Raw genomic sequence first — 22,001 nt, forward strand, 5'->3', positions numbered from 1 at the left:
GAAAATTTTAAATAGACCTAAAAGTACTAAAGAATGACAAATGTTATATTGTTTCAATTATTTAACTAACACATTAAATAATTTATTTTTAACTATCAATTAGAACACATAACATAAATGTATGTTTATGTTTATGACATTTAAAATGTAAACATTTTGAGTGAGTAGATTGAATCCTATGGACGAATACAACTGCAGCCTGTACAAGGTTTATGAGTTTTCTCTTTTTACTTATTATTTATGTTATGAGCATGATTTGTTGAGTATAAAATAAAAAAGAAAATCATTTATATTTAATTTCTTTCTCAATAGCTTTCTAAAAAAATAAAGAAGTCTCATTTATTGTAAATTAAGAGCTTTAATTAGAGAAAATCTTCTCTTAAAATTCAATTAGGATAATTTTAGATAGAAAGTTAATTTCTGACTTATAACCTAAAAAAAGCGAAATTAAATATTTAAATTTCAAATTTATAAAATGACCCTTTAATTATATACTTAGAGAATCTAACTCAATAGATATTAAATATTGTCATTTTGCTTTTGCTTCTTCATTCTAGAACTCTCCTCCTATAAAAATTTCAATTTATTTTCTATAATAACTATTTTTGTAACAAATTAGGAGTTAATTATATTTTTTCTTGTATTCAAAATGAACATTTTTTCTAAAAGAAAGGTCCATGGGTTGGCCCTGGCCCACAGGGCTTTTGAAGATATTTTGGTCCTGTGAGCTTTTTCTATGAGGAGCTTTTTGGTTCTGTGGATTTTTCTGGCCCCAACCCACGTGGGTTAGGGCCAAACCATGTAAGGGGAGTCAAATTGACGGGTCTAGCAATGATGATAATTGATTACTTTATGTTAAAAGAAATTGTCAATAAATTATCAAGAAGGAAAAAAAATCGGTAAAAATTATAATAAAATCAAACTTAAGAAAATAAAACTCCCCTTTTAAACTTAAAAAAAGAATCATTAAATCACCTTGTTTTGAGAATTTAAATGTAGTGGAAAGATTTTTTAATCAATTTAATTTTCTCAAAAATCCATCCCAACAATCTAAGATAAATTGATTTCACTAAGATAAACTGTTTTTACTAAGATAATTGTTTTTACTGTACAAACATTATTTCCTTTAATAACATGTTTGTAATGCTTCATGTCTTGTGCATTTTAACTTACACATTAATGCTACATGTCTTGTTTATATGTTATATGATATTTGACCACCATTAGTCTAATTTTAAGTAATCATATGGACTGATAATGAAATATTGTGTTTAATATTTAAGAATTTCCAAAAATACTAAAACATGAACAAACTTTCTCATGTTAGTAAGTTTTTATGGTTGAAAATTTGGCAGGTGTTGGTTAGGTTTAATAACCAAATATCTAATGATTGTATCAATATTGAGAACAAATCTCACTTGTTACTATACTCAAAAATTTATTCTAATGTTATAATTGTAATATCCAAAAAAATATAGTAGAATACCATATTAAAGAGTCATCACAAACATGATATGATAAAATAGTTACAATTATAGTATAAAGTTATATTTACAGTTATCCAAAAACAACTGTAAATTTAAAACTTTATATACAAATTGGATCAACCAAAACTATTTACAAAATTAGACTAAGCCAACTAGACAACAGGATCTTCCCCATCAAGCGTCTGCTCCACCAAGATCTCATCTCCCTCTACTCACACCCACCGGATGATTATTGCAAAGAAGAGGTCACAACAACATACAAAACACAAGCACAAACAACAGGGTAAGCTAGTGTAAATAAAAGAACAATCATCATATTCATCATTTACATTACATACAATCACACATAGTCATTCACCAACACAACACCCTTTATGCATGACACAACATTGACTTTGATTGTTCGGACTTAGAATGATTGTCGAGCTATGGTGGGTTGTGCACTCGTGGTGGCTTCTACTACTTTACAAAGCCATTGCCAATGGGTGTCATCCTACCACACTCACGAGGTTTGTAACACCCAAATATTTTAAAGGGTATTACTGATAGTAGAGACTAAATTAATTTAATATCTCATATAAACAATCAAACTTTATTTCAATTACTCCAAAGTACAATACCAAACATACAAACTTTAAACAATATAGTCTTCACCATTGAAATTTCAACTTATAAGTTTTACACAACATAATCTTCCCAATACAAATTTATTCTTTTTACAAAAATTCCTGAAAGTTTTTCCCCGCATCTCTCTCATCTCTAAGCTTTTTCAACCGCATCTGCAACATTATCTAATCACATATAACATGAGTTATATGATCATAGTACAAACAAATAAGGGTAAGCTAACCATATCATAAAATCATTAAACTTGTAATAAAAATATTATAATCATGTTTTTTTGCAATTGATAAAATATCATTATTCCGATGTCATTAATTCATCATTATCAAAAGCATCTTCCTCATTCCCATAAATCTTACAAGTGTACCATGCTTACTCATGAAGCCTTATGGTCAGACCGCTCTCTGCATGCTTCCTTAAGCCTCACTTATATACTATGTCTTACTTTCTGAAGCCTTATGGTCAGACCCCTCTCTGCCTGCTTCTATAAACCTCAATGTTACTTTGTTCATACCAAACTCTCATGGTATAACTCGATCATACTACTCCCGGTAGTAACATCATTTCATAAGTAATGAATTTCTCATATCCACCCCAACATTTCATAAAACCAACAATTCATACCCTCTTATCCACCTAACTCAATCATGTTCATTCTTTAATCATGAATTCATAATAACCCGTTTTGGTATCAATAAATTAAACATATTGCCAAATATCATGCTTCATATTATAAACTCATTTTGCCCATAACGAGTATAACTCAACATATTTTCACCAAACAAAGATTATGGATCAACAAAAATATATCAACATATCTTAGGAACTACATAATAAAGTCTGGGCTCAATGTAATAACAAATAAAATATATATGAAGTTTTTACCATGATAACGTTATGCATCTACAATTGACTTATTTTATTTTATTTTCATCCTATTAGAGATCTTTCTTTACCCCAATTGGTCACCGGAGAGGACCCAGATGTCTGAACGCATCAAACTCACCTTCGACGCCAGCACATATGACTAGTCACAACTGACTGGACCAGGCCAGGGCTGCTCTATGATCAGGGATGTGCCAACTCAGGTTTTTAAGGTTCCTCTATCCTACCAACAAAGGGAGGCCCTTAATAATTTACAATTTATTTATTTAATTTATCTACCTTGTTCTCTTATGCTCTAAATCTAAAATACCTAATTTTAATATTTTACTTCCTCTCACAACAACCTCAAACAGTATCTGTATATTTAATACCCATATACAAATTATTACAGAACCCTTTCTCCAAACCTTCCAACAAGATCAATTTCAGCCAACAAACTCATTCAATAAATTCATCACAATAAACATCCATAATAGAATTCATACAAGATAATTATAAATAATTAACAATAATAAAATATTACTATAAATGGTCATAGAAGAATACAATATTTGACAATCATAAAAATAATCTTAATATAAAATTTTATGGGGAAACAAGAAGTTGAATCTGGCAGAGCCGGTTAGACAACTTCTAATCCATCCAACAATACAATATAATTAAATAACAAGAACAATACATGTCTGGGGAAATAAGAAGTTGAATCTCGCAGAGCCGGTTAGACAACTTCTAATCCTTCCAAAAATTGCAATAAAATAAATAAGTAAAGCAATAAATAGTTTGGGGAAACAAGAAGTTGAATCTGGCAGAGCCGGTTAGACAACTTCTAATCCTTCCAAAAATGTAATAAAATAAGTAAGGAAAGAAATAAAAAAATTTGGGGAATCAAGAAATTGAATCTGGCAGAGCCGGTTAGACAATTTCTAATCCTTCCAAACTACAATAAAAATAAATAAGGAAAACAATAAAATGTTTGGGGAAACAAGAAATTGAATCTGGCAGAGCCGGTTAGACAATTTCTTATCCTTCCAAATTACAAAAATAAACAACTAATAACATACAAATGGCATAACATATTCAACATCACAATTTACAACTATCACACTCGGATATCAACACAAAAGCATACTCTCATTTAAATTCAAGATCATACATAAACAAAATATTCCATATTCAAGATTTAAGATCAAACAAAAGCAAAATATAGCATATTCAAGACTCAAGATAATATAAAAGGAATTACTCAAAGTTAGCTCCCCTTACCTCTATTCCAGACTTAGTTTCCTCTTCTCAAACCGTTCTCCGGAAACTTCCAGAATTTCCCCTCTTCAACTAGAATTTCCTCCAACTCTCTTCTCTCACAATTTCTCTAGAATTTTGGTGTAAATCTTCAGCCTCCCCCCTTGGCTATTTATAGCCAAAAATTTTACTATTCATTTTTACTATTCATTTCTACTATTCACTTTTACTATTCATTTTTACTATTCAAAAATTATTTTTTATTCACCATTCTTATCTTTGAATGATTAATTCTACGTGGAGTGTTCTCTTCCACAATTTATTTTAATATTTTTTTTTAACCATTCACTATTCACTATTCACTATTTACTATTTACTATTTACTATTCACTTTTCTAAAAAAATCCTAAATAAGTTATCAAAATTTTGAAGCTCTCCCTCTAGAATTACTATAATTTTATATCCAAAAATTTACATTTTTCTATCCATTAAAATTATTATTACTAATAAAATGCTAAAAATTACTAATAGAAATATATATATATATATATATTTTTTTTATGGGTCTTACAAGGTTAGTCTGTACCATGCCTTGGAGCATACTGAAAGCCCCCAAGACTAAGCCTCCTGCTACTTCTCACAACATGGAACAATCCTCTCTACTTGAGAATGAAAGACCATTGAAGTTTCAAGATAATGTCCAAGACTGAGCTCTTGCATTCATTCTAAACATACTTGAACCTCAACAAGAGACTTCACTTTGGATCACAACATAGGGTACCACCATGTAACCTCTCCTTGAGGATCATGAAATGTAAGACCCATGAAAAATATCTATAATAGTAAATTTTAGCATTTTATTAGTAATAATAATTTTAATGGATAGAAAATATAATTAAATAGAAAATTATGGTAAAAAATTAAAATTTTTTATATAAAATTTTAGTAATTCTAGAAGGAGAGTTTCAAATTTTTGATAACTTATTTAGGATTTTTTTTAAGAAAATTGAATAGTAAAAAGTGAATAGTGAATAGTGAATAGTAAAAAGTGAATAGTAAAAAAAAAATAAAAAATTGAAAGGATAAGAATTCCTACGTAGCATGGAAGGAGTTAGGATCAGATTTGATCAAGTTGATGATTAAAATATTATTTTTTAAAATAATATTAAAATAATAAATAATATTAAAAAATTATTGAATAGTAAATTTTTTTACCTATAAATAGCCATGGGAGGGAAGGGTATTCTGCACCAAGAAGAAGAAGAATCAAGTGAGAGCTTGAGAAATAGAGAAGAAAGAGTTAGGGAGAAATTTTTAGTTGCAAGAAGAGTAAAGGTTCTAAAGAGTTTTCGGGGAAACAAATTCGGAGCAAGAGAAGTCTAGAATAGAGGTAGGGAGCTAAGCTTTCTAAGCTTTTATATTCTGATTTAGTATTGTTTATTAGTATGCATGTCTTGAAATTATGTGTGAATACTGTTAATGCTTACTGTATATTTATTTATATTGAATTTCTGTGTTAATATTATGTGCTGTTATTTTTTGAATCTGTAAATAAGAAATTTGTTAAAACTAGTTGAGGAACACTTTGGCTAAGGAAAGAATTGGTACTTAAGTTGTCCATTGTGACGCACCTCTCTTTCCTGGAAGTCTACTCGACAAGCTTTTAACTTAAATCTTGTTGAACAGATTATGTACTGTTAAACTATTGAGCAATATACCTCGTTGGAATGAATTCATGTTATTGTGGTAGATACGAAATTATGAATTTTAATTGTGATGATTGTAATTTATTATATTGGATTTGAATTTATGCGTCTGAACATGATATGAGTATTATGGGGAGATTTCGTAATGGTATAATATGAGTTGAGGAATGTGAGCATTGTATGAGTCTCGTGGAGAGATTATGTAATGATGTGGTAATTGTGTATATGTTGATGTTGAGGGTCCTGTAGTTGGAGGTTATCCTGATACTCTAATAATCATTCAGTCTCAAGTAGAGAAGGATGAGTTATGTAGTGAGAGGGGTAGGAGGTCCTGGTCTATGTGCCGGTTTTGGACATAGTGTTGAGGACTAACCTTGTGAATGATATGGAGTATTTTTGGAACTGTATTTGTAAGAAGAAGCAGAAGTCATCACAAGTGCATAACCTCCCGTGACCGCTCATCAACGTATCATCCGGATGAGTGTCAAATAGGTATTGTGGAATGAATGTCTATTAGGTATTGTGGTGTTTATTGGGTATTGTGGGACGAGTGTCTAATAGAAATTATGGTATGATGGTATGTTGCTAAAAACTATTATAAAAAGAAGTAGTTTGTTTGAATTAAATTTATTAACAATTATTTCAGATGAACTAAACGAAATTATATTTTGTTCTATCAAACTACATTGCATTAAACTATAATAGGTCAAATTCAGACGAATTTTAGTTAGGTTGACTGGGTCAAATTCAAACGAATTTTGATTGGTTCGACTTGGTCAAATTCGACCGAATTCGCCCAAATTTTGACTGGGGTTGACTCAATCAAATTCGACCGAGATTCGATCGAGGTCTACTCGGTCGAATTTAACCAAATTTTAGTTGTGGTTGACTCGGTCAAATTTGGCTAGTTTCGATTGGGGCCGATTCAGTTCAATTCAGGCGAACTTTAGCTAGGGTCGACTTGATCAAATTTGATTGAATTTTGGTCGGGGATGCATTAGTCGAATTTGACCAAAACTCGGTTGTGGCTAAATTTAGCCAAATTTCAATTGTGGCTTGGCCTCACCCGTCTTAACCTTCGATCTAACTCGTCTCACCCTTTGTCCTAGCCGACTCGTCACAACCTTCGGTTTATATCAACTTGTTTCGATCTTCGGTCTAGATTAACCTATCTTAACCTTCAACCTAGACCGATTAATGTTGACCTTCGATTCGGGTCGGCTCGTTCAATTCGTCTCAACCTTCAATCTGAATCATTCTGTCCAGATCATCTCAAACTTATCTAGACTGACTTATCTCAACATGATCAAAATTTATCTAAATTTAATCCAAAACAATTTAAATGTGATAGAATAAATCATAGAAACTTAGATAAAGTTGATTCCAAACTTTAATGTGTACATGTATTCTAATGGAAAAGAGAAATTAATATGAATGACAACTTTGATAAAGTTTTCTTTGTTTAAATAGGTATATATTCTTAACTATTTTGCTACTTATTCTTCTTTGTTGTTTATGAGAGGAATAAAATTATTAAAAATTGAAACATTAATGATGGTGGTTGGCAGTGGAAAAAATAAATGTAAGAAAATGTTTGAAATTCGGGTTGATATATGATTTGAGTAGTTAACTGAATCATATCTTTTGTCTAAAGTATTACAATGTACAAAATTATGTTCATGTATCACGGACTAAATTAATACAAAATTTTCTAGAATATTTTTAATAACTATATACCCAAAAATAATTGACCTTAATTTATTTATACAGAAACTGAAGGAAAAGTGAATAAAAAGGTGAATTAAGAAAAGAAATATTTTGACAATCATCTTTACGAGTATTTCACAACTTTTGTTTTTCAATGATAAAACATTGAATTAAAATATAAATGAAATCATTTAATGAAAATTTAATAAAAATGATTGTAGCTAGTTATATATAATTAGAAGGTTGTTAATATATGATCATTCTTCCGTCAAAAACGTATAACCCGGAATCAGCGCATTCCTTCCTTCAGACCAAAACGCGTTTCACTCGCTTTCCCACTCATCCCCGCAAACATGCTATTTCTTCACTGTCTTAATTATAATAATATCACAAAAAGAAAATGCCACTAGCTTTTCATGCACTTTTTTTTATTATTTTTATAACAAAACAATCATTGAATTATAAATGGAATTACCAAATTTTTTCATAAATTTTATTAAAAATATTTTTTCATCAATTTTATCGTTAGAATATCTATGTTATCTTGACGATTGTATATATACAATTTAGTAACACGTTAGTTGATACAAACGGTAATCATTTATACTTCAGATCATAAATATCGGAATTTTATTAATAATTCTAATTGCAAAAATAGTGCACCAAGAAAAAATGAGTATAATTTAAGTATTTATGGTGATTATTAACTGGATTGTAATTTGGTAAGTAGTCATTTTCGATCTTGTATAATTTTTATTTCGTTTATTTCAATTAATTTTAATTTTTATGAATACAAGTAACTTTATAAAAAAATTATCAATTAATTTTTTTTAATTGACAATTCGCATTTCACATATTTCTTGCAATATAACATTTTTATAATGTAAATGTTAAAAGTAGAAAAGACAGAAAATTTCCATTATTTTCGCATTTCTTTTTGTAACAATAAATAAAAAAAAGTGTATCTGCAGGAGATTCATTCCCAGTTGAATACATTTCTTTCCCATTAAAAAAAGTGGTCGAAGAAAAAGTTGGATTCAGTCTAGATTCAAATATACTAAACAATAGTTAATTTTGTACAAAACAATGTTATCAAATTTATTTAATTTATAAAATGATAATCAAATTTAAAGGTATATATATTTTCAGAATAGTTATGTAAAATAAACTAGTTTATTTATATTATAGTAAATTAAATATGATGTTTTGTGTAATGTTTGAGAAAAATATATATAAATGACACGAGAAATTAGAAATAAATAAACGAATTAACGAAGCAGTGTAACATGGTCCAAGAGGTACGACACCAAACAACCAAACCAGAAGACCATGTTTATCTACCAAACTATCTTTGGATTCATCAAGCTCAAGGTAAACTCAAGGTTTGTCTAATCTCTGACTGTTCCTTTATGCTTCAATCTTTAACTGCTCTCTCTCTCTCTCTCTCTCTCTCTCTCTCTCTCTCTCTCTCTCTCTCTCTCTCTCTCTCTTTCTCTTCTAGCCATCCTTGACTTCTAATTTATTTACCTTCATTTTCGGTTTTTATAGTTTCTGATTTGTGCTCTTTTGATTCCATTTTTTTTTCTTTCAAAAGGGTGTCCTTGGAGTTGTATAAAGTTCGATTCTTTGTTCTTTTCACCAACTTGGGTGTTCAACTGTTCTAACTATTCATTACCTTTTGCTATTTTTTTCGTAGTTTTATGACTTCCCCCCCTTTTCTTGTGGCTGTTATTGTTAATATCAATCATTATCTATTAAATTTTTTAATGTTGTCTGAAAAATGAAAAGATTTTCTTTCTGTTTTCTGGTCCAAGCTAACTCTCATTTTGTTGGATGAGGATATGAATCTTTGGATTTGTTGATTATTTTAACAAAATTTTGGTTCAATTCTTGGGGTTTGACTTTGATGCTCACTTAGAGGGACTTGAAGTTCATATTCAGATCTTGTGTCTTGTGTTTGTATATGATGCAGGTTTTGAGATCCGAGTGATGAAAATTGGATATTTTTTAGCTGTAGCACAATTTTTTTCAGTGTGAAGCAATATGGGAAACACATGTACTGGTCCTAGCATTTCAAAAAATGGTTTGTTTCAATCGGTTTCAGCAGCAATTTGGCGGTCTCAATTGCCTGATGAATCAGTGTCCAATAGAGAATCTGTAAAAGAGGAAGCAACTAGTGTGCCCGAAACGCCTTTGCCTGTCCAAAATAAACCTCCTGAGCAGATAACTATGCCGAAACCTGAAGCCAAACAAGAGGCAAAATCAGAAATAGAACCAGCACAAGAACAAGGGAAGAAGAGGCACAAGAAACATGGTTCTGTGAGGAGAGTTTCTAGTGCAGGGCTTCGAGTTGATTCTGTGTTGCAGAGAGAGACTGATAATTTCAAGGAGTTCTTCACTCTTGGAAGAAAACTTGGACAGGGTCAGTTTGGGACAACTTTCTTGTGTATGGAGAAGGCAACAGGATATGAGTATGCCTGTAAATCTATTGCAAAGAGGAAGCTTGTCACAGATGATGATGTTGAAGATGTGAGAAGAGAAATTCAGATAATGCACCACTTGGCTGGTCATCCTAATGTTATATCCATCAAAGGTGCATATGAGGATGCTGTAGCTGTTCATGTTGTGATGGAATTGTGTGCAGGTGGAGAGCTTTTTGATAGGATTATACAGCGTGGTCATTATACTGAAAGACAGGCAGCTGAACTTACCAGAACTATAGTTGGAGTTGTGGAAGCTTGCCATTCTCTTGGTGTCATGCACAGAGACCTTAAACCTGAGAATTTTCTCTTTGTCAATCAGCAAGAAGATTCACTTCTAAAAACTATTGACTTTGGATTGTCTGTCTTCTTTAAGCCAGGTATTTTCAGATGGTCTTGCTTATATTGTGATTAAATAAATGGTTTTGTTAATGTTGCTCTTTAGGGTTGATTATGCAACTAAAAGTAAAACGGTTTTACCGAGAAAGAAAACGTTTATTGTGCAATAGATATTTTATTTCAATAAAACATTTATTTTATCAGAAGCCAGTTTGGTCTGTGCAAGTTTAGTTTATCTCATTTTAGTCTTACTCTGTGCACCTGCATGGTGTAAGATCTGAAAAATAGTATGAATGTATACTTACTAACATAGTCAGATTGAGGTGGACTGAAATATGAAGCTTCAAACTGGTATGATTAGGTTGTAATGAATTGTAACATTTATGAAGACTTCATTTATTAAACTAAAAAGTTGAGACGCCAAATTAAGAAAAAAAGCATACCTTTTGAAGTCCAAAACCAATAAATTTTCATGTGAGCACATACACCCTGATAGGACTGGAGCACAAGTGGGATGGAGATATCATTGGACGCTGAATTTGATTGATCTGCAGGCATTTTGGTTATTTTGGATTTCTTAATTTGCTGACTATTTTACATGCAATATGTTTCATAGAACTGGATTAATATTTTAAGGTGCTTGGCATTTGCCGATATGCAATGTGTTGCTGTTGCTTGTGTATGAATTTGTTAACTTCATTTGTCATACTGACTTTTTAGTCTTTAAAGGGGTCGATAATTTTTGTTGGCCTTATCAAGTCTTTGAACTTTAGAAAGCTTCTCCATCTACTATATCCTAAATTCATAGCAACAATGTAATATCCTTTTTAAATTTTTGAGAATTTCTGTATTACATGCAAATGTGCTATGAATTCTGTGGAGAAAAACTTCATAATAATCTATGTATATGTTATCTTGTCTAAATTTGGGATATGTTTCTTTGACTTTTAGTATTTTACCTTCCGTCCTGCAATTTTGTTTATACCCATATAAGCGACTTCTGTATACTGGAATTAGTGTTAGATCGACGAGCTGTTAATGTTCCAAATATTTACTCATTTATTTTTAGTGTATTATTATGACTATAAAATCATTTGAAAAGAAAATCTCTCTCTCTCTCTCTCTCTCTCTCTCTTTCTTTCTCACACACACACACACATTGTGATTAGGTAGAGAAATTTTTTCCGAGGGACTTCTGATCTGGGATTACAGGTGGTATTTTCAATCTATTATACAATTTTTCTACCTCTGTTCAGTTGGTTCTTAACAGAGTAATTCCCCACATGTGTGTATAGATGTAGATATTCAATCAGGTTTCTAGAATTATATGAATCATGCATGAGTCTGTTCATTATTTTAACTGAAGCTTTGTACAAGTTGAAGAAGTAATTTGATTCCATGGAGAAAAACTGATGATATTTCACTTCCAGGTGATATCTTTTCTGATGTGGTGGGCAGCCCCTACTATGTTGCCCCTGAAGTATTGCGAAAGCGATATGGTCCTGAGGCAGATGTGTGGAGTGCTGGTGTTATCCTTTACATTCTTTTGAGTGGAGTACCTCCGTTTTGGGCTGGTGAGATCTTTTGGATTTATTTTGACACTGTAATTGTGATCTCCTTGCTTATAAATTTATGCCACTTCTTTTTTCTGATTATTAATTTTCTCCTCCTTTGCATGGTTTGTTTGGTTGTGCAGAAAACGAACAGGGAATATTTGAACAGGTTCTGAGTGGTGATCTTGATTTTTCTTCTGATCCCTGGCCTAACATTTCTGAAAGTGCAAAAGATTTAGTACGAAAAATGCTTGCTCGTGACCCTAGAAGGAGGTTGACAGCGCATCAAGTATTATGTAAGTATAAATTTACTAATTGATAATTCAGTCATGATCTTGAAATTTCTTTAGTCTTTACAAGGATGAGGGAATTAGTTGAACGATAATGATGTTAATTTTTGTTGTTTGGCAAGAACTTCTTATAGTTTGATGCTAGGGTAAAGAGTGGGATGCTCATTTTTGTAGATTGAGCATTAATTCTTTTTAAAAGGAGAAATTCTTTGTGAAGGGGAAACCTTTCAAGGGGCAATCTTGTAACATGAACTGCTGTTGGAGGTCCTTCAGGTAGCCCTGTAGTCGATGCTACAGGCAATCCTGTAATATATGACTTCCATTAGTTCTAGTTGATTTAACCTTGTTGGATATCCTACAGACTAGGACTAAGACCAAATTATAATATATAAGTGGAGTGCAGTCCACACTTTACAAGCCAATTGTGAGGTTGAGTTTGGCATAAGCTCAATTATTAAGATGGTAAGTAAGCCATTTAGAGCTTATTCTAGTCAAGTTCTTAAGGTTGTTGTGTCACCTACTATTGGACTTATGTTAGATCATATGCAAATATCTAATTCCACACTGGACATGTTCATTCCTCAATGTGAGAAGTGTATTGGAGATCTCACATTGACTAAAAATAAAGCCAAATTATAATTCATGTGTGGGGTGCAGTTTTCATCTTTCAAGCTAGTTTTGTGAAGTTGAGTTCAATATAAACTTGCATATTACGAAACCTTTCAAGCTAGATAACATGAATTACTATTGGTTATATTTCTAGTCAATGTGTGATCTCTACATGACCAATTGAGTTTAACTCCGCAAACACTACCAACTCTTATTAGCCCAAATGTGTGTTTCCTCCATCTCAAAAACATTGATCCTTGCTCTCAAAGATCTGACATGTTAGACCAATTGTAAGAACCTAGAATTTGAAAGAGAAATACAAGAAAGACTTTATTAAATAGAATGAAAAGAACAAGAAATTGAGAGCACTCTCTCCTCCAAGGGTTTCTCCTTCACAAAGGTTTTGTCCTTTCCCAAAGAGCTAATGCTCAATCTACAAAACTGAACCTCCCTCTCTTTGATCCTCCTATTCATTGATATGATTGACCTGACCCACAATATTCCTTTAATTAGTAATTATTCTATATCCTAATACTTTCTTACATTTGAACAATGCAGATATAAGTATTATTATTGACACTATTTTAGTGCTAAATAATGTGTCTGCAACATTTGATGCTTGTGTATGGGTTGTATGCTCTTTGTATCACAAGTTTGATGTTACTTCTCCTTTGTATTACAGGAAGTATACTAGTTCTTCTATGCTATGTGGATTAATCTTTTCTATGCTATAGGAGCGCCCAAGCTAGTTACTTTGGGCATAAATTTTACAATCATAATTAATTTGAAATAATATGGCATTCCAAACTCAATTTTTCTTGCATATATATGTTTAATTGCCTGTAGGTCATCCTTGGATTCAAGTTGATGGTGTAGCTCCAGATAAGCCACTTGATTCTGCTGTATTAAGTCGCTTGAAGCAATTTTCTGCTATGAACAAGCTCAAGAAAATGGCTCTTATAGTAAGTCTCTGGATGTGGAAGCTTGAAAGTCACGTGCATATAATTTGGACTTACAGATACATAAAATTGACACACGTGTTATGTGATTTGGACTTGTAGATAGATAACATTGATTATGGGGATACTTAGCTATGTCTTTTGGATTGGAAGTCTTTAATGTGCACCTTTTCATTTAACAGTCGTTTGCCTTTTTTGTTTTTCAGATTATTGCTGAGAGCTTATCAGAAGAAGAAATTGCTGGCTTAAAAGAGATGTTCAAGATGATAGATGCAGACAACAGTGGTCAAATCACTTTTGAAGAACTTAAAGCTGGTTTGAAAAGAGTGGGTGCTAATCTTAATGAGTCTGAAATATATGATTTAATGCAAGCGGTAAGTGTTTTAAGCTTATTTTATAAAAGAAAAAGGGTATTACATAGAGTATAGAGTATGGTGTGCACAAAATCAATGAGAAATGAATATCTTTTGCACTGGTTAAGCTTTCTGTAATTATAGTTACTTTAGTTTTTGCCATACATTTTGGTTGAATATGACATAAATTTCACACCCTTAAATATTTAGATCTCCCACCAAAGAAGTTATAGGAAAGGGCTGATCACAATGTAGCAATCAATGATTCTTAATTAATCTTTATTTTGCAAGTCCTAATTTGTAATTTTAAATGAGACTGTTATTTGGTAGTCATCTGTGCATCTTTGTAGATATCGCCTTATCGACTAACTTGAAAACATTATCATTTGTTTTTTTGTTTGTTTATATATCACATGCCAGCAAGGTCATGAACTTTGTTTGACATTTGAAATAAAAATTTACTATATTCAGTAAAATATACAGGTAGCTGATGTAAAATCAAAGAAAAAATTGAAGCATTATGATTAAACCTCATCTTTATCAAATATTTATAGTAATAATGTATTTTGTTTAATAGGCTAACTCTAAGCTCTAACCTTGAAATTGTAGGCTGATATTGATAACAGTGGGACAATTGATTATGGCGAATTCCTTGCTGCAACATTACATCGCAACAAAATTGAAAGAGAAGATAATCTCTTTGCAGCCTTTTCGTACTTTGATAAAGATGGAAGTGGCTATATTACTCAGGAAGAACTTCAACAGGCTTGTGATGAGTTCGGCATAAAAGATGTTCGTTTGGAAGAGATAATCAAGGAAATTGATGAAGATAATGTAAGTTATTTACAATTCTATTGGTTCCTCTTCCATCCGTGTCACTCTATAACAAATGATGAACTACTTGTCTTTGGTATCATTTCTAGCTAACCCCTCTGATTTCTTCAGCTCAATACTTTCCTTTGATTAAAAGCAACACTAGTAATTACATAAAATAAGGGTTAATGATGTTTTTAGTTCCTGAAAATTTTCCAAATTTTGTTTTTGGTCTCCAGCTTTTAAAATGAATAGTTTTTGTCCTTGTCTTTAGTTCAGAAAGCTAACTCTTTTCCTCCATACCCAAAAGGATTGCATGAATAGTAGATTCATTACAGCTGAGAATGAATCTTATTTTCCTCTAGAGAATTCATTTGACTGAAAAAAGAAATCAAGGAGCATCAAATAAATGAATTCATAACTGTTTGTAGTTATTTTGAACATCATGGTACAGATGTTCCAGTTGTTAGTTTGTACTTGGAACAACCACACTAATGTATTGTGCTATATGTTCAATGTTTTGCTAAAAAACTGAACACCCTTTAGCAAGAATATGATGCTTAAATAGAATATATACAGTTTATGATTGATGTGAGCTATGTTTTTGTCATATGCAGGATGGACGCATAGATTACAATGAGTTTGTGGCTATGATGCAAAAAGGAAATCTTCCAACAATTGGTAAGAAGGGCCTAGAAAATAGCTTCAGCATTAAGTTCAGGGACGCCTTAAAATTGTAGTGATCATTGTCAACATTGAGATTTTATTTTTTGTTTTTTCGTATTCCTTATTTCACACACCCCTACTTTGTTCTTTAAAGGTTCAAGATTTTATGTTATGCTCTTTAAATGGATTTTTGTAATTACGTGAATATATATCAAAGAGGTATCTGGCGGAATATTGCTGTTATAGGGGAAGTTGGTTATTTATTTGTCAATTGAACTGATAGACTCACATTTATTAACTCTTTTAGGGCTCTTTGATAAATAAAAATAAATGAGGAAAAAAAAATTAAAGACATTAATGAAGAAGTAAAAAGAGAAATGGAGAGTTTAATAGAAAATATATGAAAAATAAAATATAAAGGTACTTATTAGTGTTATTCTTTTATATTTGTTAGCAACATAATCAGTATTATCTTCACTTGCTATTTTCACAACTATTTTAGTTATTAGACTTTTTTCTTTTTGCACCTCCTGGACTACTATCCACACCCCATGCTAACAACAGCAAGACTAAAGTGCCCTCATTGCATTATGCCAACGCTGCTGCTAATTGCCATCGTCATTGTCGCTGTATCTCTAACTACACCTTTGTTCTTAGTTCAATCTTTGAGAAGAAGAAGAGAGAAAAACTATGGATTTGGTGTGAGATTTGTTGCTGAAAGGTATTTTGTTCTAGAAATCTTATTCAGAAATATATCTCATATTTTGAGAAAGTTTACTTTGGAAAACTTGTTCTGAAAAGCATTTCACATGTTTCAAAAGCTTGTTGTGAAAATCCTTTTATGGAAAGTTCATTTTGTAAATCTTGTTTCAAAAAGCTTGTTCTAAAATTCATTTCTCACGTTTTAAAAGGCTTCTTCAGGAAATTGTGTTATGAAAATTCTGTTTTGAAAATCCTATTCCAAAAATCCGAAAGTTACCTAAAGAAATGATAAACTGGTAATTTTAAAATTTATGAGTGTAACAATAAATAATATATATATATATAATTTATTTATTTATTGATGCTCTTAATGTTTGTACATTATTATTCTGATCATCTTTATTTTTAATGCAATAATTTTGCAATCCGTTTCCGTAAGTCGTTTGTGGAATTTCAATTTTTTAATGATAAATGTCTTTTTCACTCTTAAGTTTTTATTAATTTCATTTTTTTGTTATTTCAGACTTTTAATCATATTTCATCTTTTTAATTTAAAAATACTCCACTTCTTGTTGTTGAGAGTTATGTTGGTGAAGAGGAGGCTTATGTTGTTGAGGAAGAGGAAGATGAGAATGTGGATGTAGAAGACGTCCACATGACTAAGGAAGAAGAAGAGGGGAATGTCATTGACGAAGATGATGGGTGACGAACAACCTTATGTTGGTGAGGATGAGGAAGAGGAAGAGGAAGAGGGGAATGTGGTTGAGGGGGAAGTTGAAGCTTCGGTTAAAGAAAATCTGGATGACAGTGAAGAGGAAAAAATGACAAATAATGATAATGGGTTTAGGATGGAAAATGAGAGGGTGGAGAAAGATCGTAGAAATATTAATCCTGTGTTGGAGAGGTGAAATAGAATGAAAAAGAAGAAGAAAACTGTGAGGAGAAGAAGCATTGTTGATGAAGGGTCGTATATCATTAATGAAGAAGTTGGAGACCATGACATAAATGAAGAATACAATACAAATGAATTGTCTTCAGATGTAGATAGTGATGACGGTGTGAGTTTGAATAGGGAAAAGTTTCGAAAGTATGGAGGAGATATGAAGAGGTTCAAATTTAAATTGGGAATGTAGTTCTATTCGTTGAAAGATTTTAAATTTAAATTGGAGATTGAGTTTTATTTATGATAGTTGAGGAACTAAAAATATATTTAATCATTTTAAGAATAAAGTTGAAACACTTTTAAATTAGTGAAACCAATATAACAAATTTTTAAAATAAAAAAAATCAAATTTTAAAATTGTAATAGCATAGAAAATATATTTAGTAAATTTCACTTCCATTTTCAGAAAAATTTTCAAACAGCACATAATATTTTTTTATTTTTATGTTTACGGCAACCATCCTTATATAGGTTATAGGTAATGTTTTTAATTATTGAGGAGGAATTTAATTTAATTAGTAAGCTGTGAGTTAATAATTGTTTTAATTCCAAATTCCTCTATTTTATTTGTGGCCGGCCTAGACACTGATGTCTAGGGTAAAAAATATCAAACATGATTTTCACTTATTTGCAGCATTTACGGGTTTGTGATGACTACATAATGTTAGCAAGTAGGTTATTTCTTTATGCACCTTCAACTCAAGGTTTTTATTTTTTTTATTATTAGTTCTGTGGAGTTTTCTACATTTTTATTTCTATGGAGTGTGTTGAAATAAAAATACATCCCTTTTAATATATCTATAAACTTCCTATATATTGAGAGAGTTCACAACTCTGATATAACCCTATCTAAAGAAAAAAATATTAAAAATTTAAATGTAAATTTAAGTCTAATGTTAAATATTAATTAAAAAGTTGAGTATTATGAAGGAAGATCATTATAAACACACTGGGCTAAGATTATGGGTTACAAGTGATATAAATTTTTTATATAGATTGAATTCACTTTTATTAATATTATGTTTTCTCCACAAATTTTCTTAAAAAATCTATTAATAATATCAAAATCGATAAAACAAAAATTAAAAAAAAAATTAAAGTGAATGGTGAACAATGGACATATGAATAAAAGTTTTTGTGAAGCCTAAGAAATTTATAAATTACAAAATGACTAAATAAATAAGAGAAAAATATTGGGTGGAAAAAGATAAAATAAATTTAAAAGTAATAGATAAACATGAATTATGTGGTTTAAGTTAGTGAATAGAAAAAGTTGTGATAAATGGAAAGGTGATGTTATGAGATGAAACAAAATTCTTCACAAATTGGGGGAAGAAAATGAAAGTCAATGGCTCCCCAAATTGTTCACAAGCAAACTAAGTTTTAGCAAAATTCTTTATATATATATGAAGTAAAGATAATGACTAGTGACTTTTACAGACACCAAAGGGGTGAATATTTTCTCTCCCAAGTGAATTATTCTAAGATGAAGACCATGCATAAAGCAATGTGAAGAAGAAAGAAATAAAAAAATGAAGTGTATGGCTCCTTAACTCCTTCACAAGGTACATGACAAACTCTAGCACAATTTTCAAGCCATTAGTAGCTTTTACACACAAGATTGAAGTCATCTTTGCACAATTATCCTTGGTTAAATATTTGATTATATACAAGGTTTCATATTTTAATGCTCTTTAAACAAATTATAAATTAAAATTGAGAGGTTTTGTCTAACTTTTGTCCATAACACTTTTGTCTCTTATCATCAAGCAACAACATTAAATAATATAATAATGTTAACATTGACTTGTATGCCTTGTAGAAGTTTGATAATACCATCATGTGTAATTTTTTTCTACTAGCTAAATGGTGTTTTTGATCCTCATTTGTTCATATCAATTTATAACATCAAACTAGTTAGTAAGTGATTGAAAACATACTTTGCTAAAATGATACTTGATTATCACGGAAGATTCTTAATGAAACATTTCGGAACTGATACCTATCAATATATTTTTATATAAGAACTAAAAACAAAAACCTAAAAAAGTTTAAAAACAACCAAAATAATAGCAAATCCTAATTTATAATGAATGAATATGGTTAATTTATAAAAATTTGAAAAAGATTTTATAATGAGTAAAATTTTATTTTAGTCTTTATAAGATTTTTATTCGATGTATCATCCTTAAAACAATAAAACAATTATGTTACACTTTTTTTATCTACATGAAAATAAAGACTTAAAAAACTTAAATGGGAGAAACAAATCACACTATTATCTTATATCAACTAAAAAAATCTTTAATAATAATGAATTAAATAATTTATTATCAAAACTTGCCTTAGTTCATATCTAAAAGAAATATATCAATCTAATATTTCGTAGTAAATATATAATATTTTAAAAATATATAAATACATAACCATTAAAATACATATAAATATTGACTATTTGATTACTATATTGTTTATTTATTTTTTCTAAAGTTTAACATAATCCATTACAATAACGTGTAATTATATATTGAAACATAATATAACTTTATAAAGACGGAGATAATTTCTACAACACTTTTATATCTTAACTTAACTTGTAGATTGTCTTTATCTTCAAGTTTTGAGCTTCTCAATCTTAGAGTTTGAGATGAGAAATGACCCGAAATACATTTGAACATTTATGTCAATGAATATATACATGAGGTAATAAATATATATTTAATGTATAATATATACAATAAAACTTACTATCTTTAAACAATTTTTATCATTAGATCCTTCACATCAAACTCAAAACTTTCAATAATACCTATAATAAAATACTATTTTCAAAAGTCATTTTGTTATTGAGAATTGATATTGTTAAGAAGTAACATTATCTCTAGTTTATGTAAAACTTGCAATACATTCTCTCACGTCGAGATATATACATCTCGTGCATGAGACTAGACATTAGTGATGAATAATTTGATAGCAGTCTGATAACAAATGGAATAATAGACTCAACAAATAGCAAATTTTGTTAGGATAGACTCTAACACATGACGTGATACTATGTTAAAAAGTGGACTTTAAACCTAATTCAAGTCCATACAACTAGCTTGCAAAGATGAGATTTACACTTACTTATATACAATAAATTGACTTTATCTTTAGTAGGACTTTCAGCATACCTCCTTCACACCAAGACATATACATCTCAAACGAGAGACTAGACATTAATGGATAGTTCAATAACGACCTAATATTGGGTGATATAATAGATCCAATAAACAACAATTTTTGCTATAATAGGCTCTAATCCACATCTCCGATACCATCTTAAGAAATGAATTAAGTTTACCTCAACCCTACAAAATCGGCTTGTAAGATGAGATTTACACCTACTTATATACGATAAATTGAAGTGAGAAGATGTTTTAAAAGTCTTACATCAATTAAAAATAATACCAATTTATCGTATATAAAGATATATAAATCTCACATTTTAAACTAGTTTTATAAGACTAGATTTAGACTTAAAAGTTTACTTTTTATCGTATATATTTTTTATTTTGTTTATATCTACTTACACTTATTTTCTTTTTCAATTTTTCCTTCTTATCACGTCACATAACTTATAAACCTTTTATTTTCTCTCTCTAAATGTATATTAGATGTTAATACAGCTTATTGGTTTCCATGAATCATGATTGAGCTAAAATCCCCACCATGTTTCCCATTATAAATAATGAAGAGGTTGAAGTTTCCCCCACTCTGAATCTCAGCATTTGTACTTTTGCGTGTTTCAAAATGAAGATTCCATTTCCCAGTGTGATGTTGTGCATGATGATGCTCAGTGGTTTTGTGGTTGAAGCAGTGGTGGCAGTGGGAGTTCCGGTGGGAGCTCCGGCAGCAGCAGCAGCTCCTTCATCAGAGTGTTGCAATGTGATGGAGCTGGTTCCATGTGCGAATGCCTTCACGAGCTCAACAGCACCGTCAGCAGAATGCTGTGAAAGACTGAAAGAGCAAAAAGCATCGTGCATATGCAAGTACATCACTGATCCAGCCCTTGGAGGTTTGATCAACACTCCCAATGCAAAGATGGTTAGTGACAGTTGTGGCTCTCCTATGCCTAACAATTGCTAGCTCTACACTCCCATCAATAAATTAGGGTTCTTCTCTCTCCTCCTAAAAATCTTACCTTTCTTCACTTTTCTCTTTCATCATCATTCTGTAACTCCTTCAACCATCATGTATTTAACATCCCATTACGTTTTTACTATTTTACTTTTTATTTTTATTCTTTTTAATGAATATTTTTTTCTAAAAGTAAATTATCAAATAGTTGGAGGAATATTACAATATAATTTCTTCAATTTATTTTGTGATAAAAATAATTATCTTACAAATTTTTACACTCGTCTTATATTTATTTTACTCTTTATTATATTTTTCTTTTTCAAATACAAAAATTATCTTTTAAATGATTATATTATTTTAATAATGAGTTGTAAGGTAGTTGGTAGAGTATCAGAATATAATTTCTTTAATTTATTTATTGACAAAAATAATTATATAACTTATTTTAATTTTTCTTGTAACTGATTTGAAATATTAATCAACCCTCTCACACAAAAGGTGGTAATTTTCTTCTTAATAATGGA

General features: G+C 30.4%; 2 protein-coding genes across 4 annotated transcripts; both read left to right on the forward strand.

The window, feature by feature from the left end:
* The first annotated feature begins 8,888 nt into the window (after nt 1-8,888).
* On the forward strand, nt 8,889-15,953 carry LOC108326163 (calcium-dependent protein kinase 1). 3 transcript variants are annotated; one of them, XM_017559482.2, is made up of 8 exons: nt 8,889-9,030; nt 9,621-10,508; nt 11,898-12,041; nt 12,164-12,316; nt 13,766-13,881; nt 14,085-14,252; nt 14,841-15,065; nt 15,662-15,953. In XM_017559482.2, the coding sequence occupies exons 2-8, from the start codon at nt 9,692-9,694 to the stop codon at nt 15,782-15,784; spliced, it is 1,746 nt and encodes a 581-aa protein (XP_017414971.1). In that variant the 5' UTR covers nt 8,889-9,030; nt 9,621-9,691; the 3' UTR covers nt 15,785-15,953. The 3 variants fall into 3 exon arrangements, with proteins under 3 accessions (XP_017414971.1, XP_017414973.1, XP_017414972.1); XM_017559484.2 differs by having other exon boundaries at nt 8,893-9,019; XM_017559483.2 differs by lacking the exon at nt 8,889-9,030 and having other exon boundaries at nt 9,040-10,508.
* A 5,029-nt stretch (nt 15,954-20,982) lies between these two features.
* On the forward strand, nt 20,983-21,616 carry LOC128195778 (probable non-specific lipid-transfer protein AKCS9). The gene has a single exon (XM_052874428.1). It carries the CDS (start codon nt 21,067-21,069, stop codon nt 21,481-21,483), a length of 417 nt encoding a protein of 138 aa, XP_052730388.1. The 5' UTR covers nt 20,983-21,066; the 3' UTR covers nt 21,484-21,616.
* The last annotated feature ends 385 nt before the right edge of the window (nt 21,617-22,001 follow it).

The sequence above is a fragment of the Vigna angularis genome, chromosome 3, assembly GCF_016808095.1.
Source record: "Vigna angularis cultivar LongXiaoDou No.4 chromosome 3, ASM1680809v1, whole genome shotgun sequence".
NCBI lineage: Eukaryota > Viridiplantae > Streptophyta > Magnoliopsida > Fabales > Fabaceae > Vigna > Vigna angularis.